This window comes from Tachysurus fulvidraco, chromosome 10 (assembly GCF_022655615.1).
Source record: "Tachysurus fulvidraco isolate hzauxx_2018 chromosome 10, HZAU_PFXX_2.0, whole genome shotgun sequence".
NCBI lineage: Eukaryota > Metazoa > Chordata > Actinopteri > Siluriformes > Bagridae > Tachysurus > Tachysurus fulvidraco.
Window position 1 is genome coordinate 8764548 of NC_062527.1, and position 9694 is coordinate 8774241.

Here is a 9694-nt window from a genome sequence, read left to right on the forward strand (position 1 = left end):
GAACAATCAACATGGAGAACAGACATTAGTCTTGAATGAATATTCAGTATGTTGATTTGTAACCAAAATAAGAACTTGGCTATTTTTGGGACATTCACTACTTTGTGATGTGATGTCTCATTTTACCTATGGTTAGAGTACACCAAGCATAAATAGATATTAGACGATTTATTTCAGTCTGGTATATAAGATGCTTGTGTGATTACATGTACATTTTTTGTAAATAGTCTAGTGCACCAAAAGTTGTTTTTTTTGACGCAACCCTCCCATTTTATCCGGGCTTTTGACCGGCACGGAGTGTTAACTCTTCAGTGGCTGGATTAGCTCCCTGCCTGGAAATTGAACACGGGCCACGGCAATGAGAAAATGGGATCCTGCCACTGGACCACGAGTGGATGGAAAAAAATGTTTAATGTTCTGTCGTAGCAGATTAGAGGACCACCACCATCACCACACCTGCCCAGCATTCACTTTTAATCACATCATACTTGTGATATTCTGCATGGCCTAGTAACATTGACTTTCCTTTAGCAGACTTTCGGATGTCCGTCAATAAGCAGAGCAGGATAGTACAAAAATGTTTTGGTTTTATTTAATAGGGTTGATACATCCCTGGTGGATATGGTACTGATTCAGCATGGGTGTCATCTTGGCTATCATTCCATTTCTCTTTCCATTACAATTTCACTCTTCTGTTCTTCCATATGACGCTTGTGGAGTTAAACGAAATGTTTCAGCAATATGATTCTAAAACATTGTTGATGCAATAGATTTACACACTAAGGCCTTTACAATACGTTTACAAGAGTGGGAAAAAACTAAAATATTGAGCAGTATTTTACCATTTAATTTTGGTTGTCTAATCATACCTAGAAAGGGTGTGTGTGGGAGCAGGTTTTCATTCCATCCAAGCAGAAGCTATACCTGACTCCACCTATTTAATTTGTTGTTCTTGGCTTTGAGTAAACAGGTGGTGTCAGGCGTGGCTCCAGCTTGGGTGGGATGAAAACCTGCACCCACACCGGCCATTTCTGAAGATGATTATTCACCCATCTATTTTATGGACACTCGTGTTCACATTTACACCTTATTTTCTCAAATATTTGCAGCCAGTTGAAATAAATTCCACAGACCTCCTAAGTACAGATTTAATTCATGAACATGATCCAACTATTCAGATATTAGGCTCAGTATTGAAATCTATATTAACCTCCTATGACCTGGTGTCCACATCACATTGCATCTAAAATGCAAGCCAAACCAAAGCTCGGGTCTTAGGAGGTTAAAGTTCTTTCCGGAACTTTCACCCCACAGCAAAATGTTTGAACCAGCTAATGCCTGCAAAACTCAATAATAGATATAATACTAGTGTACCATGTTTTATTATTAAAAATCTACCATTATTATTAATCATGGACCCCTTGTTCTTGCTTCATGGACTCCTGCAGGTCCCCAGGACTTTGGCAAAGTTGTATTTTGTGTGTTTAAGGTTTAAATCCATGGTTTTCAATGTCACTTTGTGTTTATCTTCTGATTTCTCTGCAGGTGACCCCAAATGCTGGCAGAATAAATCTCTCCCAGGGGACCCCAATTACCTGGTGGGCGCTAACTGTGTGTCTGTGCTCATTGACCACTTCTGAAGAGGGTGACAGCTGGTCTGTTACTGAAAGGCAAAGTGTCAGTGGAGAACATTACGAAGTCCCGTCCCCCCCCCCCCCTCCCTTCTCTCCTCCCCACTACAATGGAGTCATTCTTTTCTCTTGTTTTCTTGAGAGTTGCAAGACAAAGTTTATTTGCTTGGAGGACAAGGAGAGCACCTCCCTCTGGTGCTGAATCCCCACAAAACTCATTCTTATTGTTCTTGTTTTGGTGCTTGAAGGCTTGCCAAATATGAAACAGAATAGGACAGAATAAGAGTTTATTAAAGGAAAAGAATGCATGGCCAGTACTACAGACAGAAATGATCCCATTTGACATTTTGTTTAAATTGTTTCCAAAAAAATAACGGCAAAGACAATTATGTGAAGAAAGAAAATAAATAATTTGTTTTAAGTATTGAAGTTCTGCATCTATGCTGACAAACAGAAAAAGTTTCATGCGTACCTTTTTTGTTTGTGAAGTCTGTGGTCATGCGTGTGTTGTTTTCGTGGGTGAACATGAGGACTGCTGTGGATCTGCATAATTCTGAGCCTATTTTCTGGGCACTTGAACATGAAGGACCCAAACTGTTATGAAGAATTGTTTCCGAAGGATTAGAACCTTTGCGCTCATTGCTGATGAACTTCCTCCACGGGCTTAAAATGGGCTCTACATATTGAACAGACCTTTTTCTAGTGATGTTTAACCATAGATGAACACACTGGCAAAACTCCTGCTGTCTAGAGATCTATGCATGTGCTACGACTCAGGTCCAGACGCCTGCTACTACGTTCAGAACACCAACCTCCCCATCTTTACACTGCGAGCAGTGATGCCTTACCTGCATATTAACATTAAGTTAACAAAAACCACATGCAAACTTTACGTTTAACTTGTTGAGTGAAATTATGAAGGATATTTAAATTCTCTGACCATCTGACACCCATTATATTAGTGGATTGGATTTGGCACACCAGTACTCAAGGCTAATGAACAGGTATGCTTTATTTTACTGCTATGCATATGAAGTCAACAGATATACAAACACAAGGATATGTTTAAATTATAGCTGTATATACTGCTAGCACATGGCCTTGGTTCGCTGTAAATGAACTTTTGTACATTTTTGTTATTTTGTATTAAAAAGATTAAGATGGATGGGTGGGGGGGTCTTTAAGAAAAAGTAAAACAAAACAAAACAAAAACACTACATTGGTTATGTTTGTATTAAACTAATACCCCTGAGCCTTGGAACTAAACTTAGCAGTAATCAAAAATTTAAAATGGAAAAAAAAAAGAAATTTTCTACCATCATATACATAAATCTCTACTCAATGGCATTTTTAACAGTAAGAACACAAAACATTTTTATTCTTATTTACTGAATAGGAAAGTGCTCGGTTTCAATAATTTAATGACTCTGTACTTCAGACGGGGCCGCTGTGGTGAGTGGTCCTGTACTTTGTGATACTGGATGCTGTATTGTGTGCCCTGAAATGTATTTTTGTACTAGTAAACAATTTAATAAGGCACATCAGTACTCTTTTTTTTTTTTTTTTCTTTTTCTTTTTTTCTTTTGATATAAAACAGCTTCTACCCAATCTGAGTTTCTTTTCTTTACGAGGCTGACCTTTTTGTTTTTCTTTTTTTTTTAATATTTTTTTGCTGCACATTTCTAAATATACCACTGTATTAAATAAATTCATTTTTAAAGTATTGCCACATGCTTCTAGTGTCAGCACTGTCAATAACTGTAGAACAGTGAGCATGTATCCAGTGTGAAAACGGTACAAAGTTTAGCTTGACGCTATCTCTCGGGGTAGTGACCCTCAGCAGTGGATAAAAAGAGCACAAGCGGCGGTAATGCTGATAAGTACTTACACTCAGATTTGAGCTGCATTTAGAAATTCTCTAGGCTTCATTTCCCAAGTCGGCCTTTGCCCTACTTCCACCGGCTCCATCGTTAGTACAGCTGTGAGCCGGGGAGAAAAAATGTGGACTATTCTCATGGTAACACACACAAACCACTAAATGAAATTTAAACCATGTGAGAGTGATGGAAGTATATTTATTATTACTTATAAAACAGAATGTACACTTCTCAAAACAGTCCTATTAAACGTGCTCCGTTTTATTAATCATTTTCACAGCAAAAGTTTGTTAACTAAATTAGTCACTGGACATTAAAAACTGACAAAGATGAAACCAGGCTCCTCCCTGAGATTAGTCTGTAACTAGTTTAGCTTTCACTAGAGTTTTTCCACAAAAACCACACAAAACACCCTTGAATTTTTAAAGCATACTCGTATTATTTCATTTCCAGACTTAAAGTTTAATGTCTCCTGCAATCAATGAATTATAAATATCTTGCGTGAGGGCAACGTATTTCTTTTGAGCTAGATCGAGGAAGTAGAGCGGGTCGCGAATGAGAGCTGGATCAAAGCCTTCCTCTACCAGCTTCACCTTTTTCATCTTGAAAGTTCCTGTGAGTTCTAAAGAACTCTGAAAGACAAATGTGCTTTGATGAAAATCTCGAGCCTCGGCTTGATACCAAGAAAGACAGAGAGCAACACGATCGGCAGGACCGGGTTCTAAACAACACGTCTTACCTGAATGCGAATGAAACGGGGTGTGGCGTAAACTGGTAGATAGTTAACTACGACTCTAGACGTGTCGATGCCATCAAACTCCTTCCCTTCTTTTAACACTATAGCTGCCATTCCAATCCTTCCTTCATGACCTTAAAATGGAGGGAAAAATAGAACAGAACCTAAATGCAGTAAACACTTGATTTGGTGTCGTTCATGTATAAACCACCGTGGGTTTTACCTTTGACTGCGACGCCGTAGACGTTTGCTTCCTCGATGCAGTCCACCATACTGAGAATATCAGCTACCTCAGTTGTGGCTACATTTTCACCTTTCCATCTGCAAATCACACCAAAAGCTTGATCATTCAGAGGAATACAATCATTACATGTTTTAACAAGAATGTGTATGCACAAACTGACAATTTATACAGCTATTTCTGGAATAGTTTATCCTTTAGAAAAACCGGTGGCCGTTTACCTGAAAGTGTCTCCAACCCGATCATGGAAGTAGACAAAGTTTTCGTCGTCAATTTTCAGCAAGTCTCCGCTGTTGAAATAGAGATCGCCTTTAACAAAAACGTCTCGGAGTCTTTTCTTTTCTGTCTGCTGCTTGTTTCCGGCATAACCAACAAATGGAGACTTGATGGTGATTTTCCCAATCAGCAGTCCAGGCTCACCTGCAAGATCATTTCTATTATCTATATTAATACATAAATAAATGAACGCATGCATGCAAACAGGCTGATAAGTCGAGCTGACCTGGAGCTGCTGGCACACAAAATCCATCGGCGTTCCTCACAGGCTCCTCTTTCTCAATGTCAAACTTGATCAGGGAGTAGGGGAAGAATTTCTAACAGACAACATATTGAACTGAGCTTATTCACAACGCTCTTCCATTAAGCTTCTCTCCAACACTCTGAATTAAAGCGTCTTAAAGAGTACCTTGTGGAGGAAGTTAACCCGGCCTACCACTCCAACCTTTGTGGTGTAGTTAATAAACCCGATGTTTCCCTCGGTGGCAGCGTAGAGCTCTCTGACGTAAATGTTCCCGAAACGATTCAAAAAGTCATTCCACACGTCAGCTCTTACACCGTTACCTATAGCGATCTTTACGTTGTGGTCTCGGTCATTATCTCTCTACAGGAAGTATCACAAATAGATATTAAAAGTTAAAAAACAAGTAATAAATATTGTGTTCTGAACATGCAATTATTAATCATACGTCAGCATACACACACACGTGTGTGTGTGCGTGTGTGTGTATGTTAGACCATAGTCCACAATAGTTTAGCTGAAAAGAAGCCTATAAGCATGAATACATGCATCAGGTCAACAGAGAAACTGCTCTCATGTATCAGTAAATAAACCGTGTCTTATGTTACATACAGTAGAAACAAAATGCTGACCTTCGGTGTATTGCAGAGGTAACGCATTGTTTCTCCAATGTACTGCATCGCTGTAACATTATACTTCCTGCAGTCGTCCCAGAACTGAGAGGCAGAAAATTTTCTCCGCAGAACAAAAGAGTTCCCTAAAACCAGCACAGGAATATTACAAACAACACACGACATATAGGTTCATCCTTCAGTTAATGTAAAATATAACGTGTGGTGTGATGCAGGATGTTCTGCAGTTTGTATTCCTCGTATAAGACACAGCGATTGGCCAATGATTGTAACCATGCAGTGTAACATTTTACAGATACTTTTAATGATAGAGAAGATCCACAAAGCAAGTTAAATCCTGTTAATTCTACATAAGAAATAGCTATAGGAGTTGTTTGATCACAAGTTCATAAGAAACAAAAATGAAGCATTTCATGTAATAGACGCCACAAAACTCCTGCAGCCTGAAAACATTCCCATGACAAAGGACAAGTATGTGCACTGGAACCTCCTCCTTCAATGTTGCATAAAGATCTCCTCACATAATACAACAAATCAACAATTCCTCGTTTTATTTATTGAATAATAACTTTTTATGTGTTTTTTTTTTTTATCAGGCTTAGATTATGTAGAGTGTCTGCTATACAAGTTGCAGTGGAAGTCTTACTACGCAATCAACACAGAAGGAAGACGCTGCTCATGATGTTATAGAAAATCAATCCACCTCATCCTACCAATCAGATGTGAGAACCGCATTATAAACTATATTTATTTGTTTAGAATATTGTAGTATTCAAAATATCCTACTATATAATATTCTGATGAATTGTAGAGGCAATAAAAAAAAAACCGCAGCATTCAGCAGAAAACTACCTCTCTCGATACAGCCGGTGAATCCGATGAGGAAGCCAGCGCTGTGGTACAATGGCAGGTTGATGTAAAATATGTCTTCGGATGTGACTCCAGAAACACCCTGGATAAATGAAGCAGCCCAAACTCTCTCATGAGTCACCGTGGCTGCTTTAGGCAAACCTAAAGCCAAAGCAAGACAGACTCAACAACTGAGGAAATAACCATGAACATTCTAGCTACATTGATTTGCTGAGTTTGTGACACCGTAGCGTCTGATTCTACTGCACATGAAACCATTCAGTGAGACCTCATGCCCTGTTGTATGTAGGGGGTCTGCCATCCTGGAAGAAACTTACTAATATCATAATAGAAATGTTTCATCAAACAGTACAGAAAATAATTCAGTAGCTGTCTCTTCATTTGCATAACCAAAGTAGGACCAAATGTTTCACATGACATGACAGCCACCGGCTTTCCTTTCATTTGCCACTTGTAATAAAAACTGGTTCTTTTGTTTAGTGCGTGTTAAGAGTAAATACAGTGTTGCATAAAAGACTCATCATCTGTGTAGTTTGTTACCGGTGGTTCCAGATGTGTAGATATACAGCGCCGTGCTGCGGCATGTAACATTAGCCCTGAGTGATGGAGACAGAGCTTTATCAGGTGCCTGTGTGATGGCCTCAGAGATGCCTTGAATGCCATCTGTGCTGCATGCATCAGAGAGCACATACACGCTGATGCTCTTCTCTTTCAACGCAGGCAAAATTTCTTCAACTGCACTGCAGAGCTCTGCAGGAGAACATACAAGTCATCAGTTCAACTCTAACTCAAACATGTACATCTTCAGGGTCAATAATGAGAGAGGCTATAAACTCTACTATAGAGCCAAATTACTCGGTCAACTTATACAGACTCGGTCAACTCCAGAATTATTGGCATCTTTCATGAAAATGTATGTAACCTGAATAACCGATGCAATTTATTTGAACTTTTCAACAAAAAAGCAATAATTCTAATTCTAATCCCTAATTGTAAAACAATTAGGGATTAGATTCTGCCATGTTCTGCCATACAGATTCTGCCATGTTTTTAACAAGTTTGGAAACACTTGCAGAGGATGCTGGATTTAATGAAGAACAAGTCTGTTTCCATTCTCTGGTTTGTGCATGTTAGCTAACAAAGATGAAAACATTTGATTTAGTCCCTGAATCATTTCATCTATTTCTATATACAGACAATGGTCATAATGTCCAAAAATGTCCTTGGCAATGTGCTTAAGTATCTTCTTTAAGCCAAATTTTCACCTGCTTTTTTATATCATGGCCTTGTTTATCTAATTCATCCGCTGAATCTTGAAATGGGATGCAAAAAGAATTTTACATGACCATTTGAAGTATTTATAGGTGGAAAAAAGTCCTATTCTCAGCTCTTGCATTTATTAAATTATTCAAATGTGTACAGTAATATTTATTAATCGTAGCTTTCTATTCTCACAAAAATAGAAACAACTGATATGCCTCATTTTTTTTTGCAGTTATTCATTTAATTAGCATTTCAAATGATCAGCCAAATAGGCTAGATCACCATATTATTTATAATGTAGGATAATGTGGGAGGATTGATATACACAGCTGCCAAATAAAAGACCAGAGGTAGAGAATCACTGTATATCCATTACACTGTGCACTGATACACTGAGTAACACAATCATTTCAATGAATGCCACTTTTACCTTCTGCTACTATCAGTACACTTGCACCACAGCATGAGAAGCAGTGCAGAAGGGATTTAGATCTGATGTTAAAGTTGAGTAAAGCAGTAGAACAGCCGAGTTTAGCCAATCCGAGCCAGATCCAGATAAAACAAGGCTCATTGCCTAGGAATAAGGCCACAATGTCACCCTCTTTCAGCCCAGCAACCTTCTGCAAAGCATGAGCCGCTTTATTACTCTGTCTGTCCACGTCTGAATACGTGTGCGTCTCATCCATGAAGTGAATGAATGGTTTGTGCGGATGTTTCAACACGGCATCTAGAAAACAGTCGAGAATGCTGTAAAAGCGAGCTCTTCTCTTATAGAGCTCCAGGCGCAGTCCATAGAGCGCAGCCTTCAGCATGTAGGCGCAGTCCTGGGTGAAGTATGGACACAGTGTCCTGAGCACAGCAGGCAGCACACACAGCCCAGCCACAAGGAAAGTCATCCACACGTACATGTCCATGCGAGCAAGCAAATCAAGGTGATAGGAAAAGAAAAGAAAAGAAATGTGCAGCAGCACTAAGAAGCTCGGAAGTAACAAGCTTCACAAAAACAGCCCAGACAGATGGGAGTAATCAATCCTTTACCCTAGTTCGCTTCAGGGGTTGCCAGATTAAAACGTCTAATCCACTTGGAAGTGGATTTAGTTTATAAGTTTCTCTTACTGATCCAGGAAATATATATACATATACATATATATATATGTGTGTGTGTGTGTGTGTGTGTGTGTATACACATAGTATATGTTGCAAATGATATTATACTAACATGTAATTATTGTGAAATTGGGATAATGGCACAGTGATACTGTGAGTGTTCATTGTGTTAGTTCTGTTCCCTGCTGAAGTGGGAGGAGTTGTAGAGTTTGATGGACATTAAAAAAAATAAAAAATTTATTTCAGGCTGGCAAAAAATAGGTCATGTTCTAGGATGAAATAATGTGATAATTGCAAATTGTAACATAATAGAACATTTTAAATAATATAGTATTATTCACTGAAATATTGTAGTATATAAAATGTTTTTTAAACAAAAGTCTTTTACTAAAATTCTAATATGCAGCAAAAACTCCACTAACTGATCCACAAAACTTTACACTGTACATCCAGTCATGATTATGTATTTATATCTAATGACTGTAGCACATCACCCTGTAATCCACAACGATTAAATGACGCTTAAAGAACATTTCACTGTTCACAATATATACCCAGTATATATTCCCTCTCTTCCACATCCTAGGCTAGAAGTCAGAGATATACACAACAACTAGAAGGAATAATCTTATCTAAGCTTTTAAAAATGTAAGGATCCTGAAGTATCGAGTTGTTGCTTATGGAAAAACACAAAGGAAACTACATAAAACATCTGAAATACCCACTTATAAAAATAAACAGTGCAGTCTGCAGATTTTTCTGTAACGTGGCAACCGCATTCTTTAGCTTAAACTTTGAGTGGGTGGAGTTTGTAATGGAA

At 38.4% G+C, this 9694-nt stretch overlaps 2 protein-coding genes across 16 annotated transcripts in view; one reads left to right on the top strand and one right to left on the bottom strand.

Moving 5' to 3' along the window:
- Positions 1-3354, top strand: part of tjp1b (tight junction protein 1b) — a 61336-nt gene extending 57982 nt beyond the window's left edge. For all 15 annotated transcript variants that reach the window (XM_027173135.2, XM_027173136.2, XM_027173133.2 and 12 more), the window contains one exon: positions 1546-3354. In XM_027173135.2, the coding sequence (XP_027028936.1) occupies positions 1546-1640 (95 nt within the window). In that variant the 3' untranslated portion in view covers positions 1641-3354. The remainder of the gene's footprint in view (positions 1-1545) is intronic.
- A 332-nt stretch (positions 3355-3686) lies between these two features.
- zgc:101540 (hsFATP2a_ACSVL_like domain-containing protein) lies at positions 3687-8821 on the bottom strand. Its single transcript, XM_027173157.2, has 10 exons — positions 8198-8821; positions 7045-7254; positions 6487-6645; positions 5635-5759; positions 5171-5365; positions 4988-5078; positions 4707-4905; positions 4468-4565; positions 4248-4378; positions 3687-4140 (listed from the first exon to the last, which is right to left on the bottom strand). Exons 1-10 carry the CDS (start codon positions 8679-8681, stop codon positions 3964-3966), a joined length of 1869 nt encoding a protein of 622 aa, XP_027028958.2. The 5' UTR covers positions 8682-8821; the 3' UTR covers positions 3687-3963.
- Between the last annotated feature and the right edge of the window lie 873 nt (positions 8822-9694).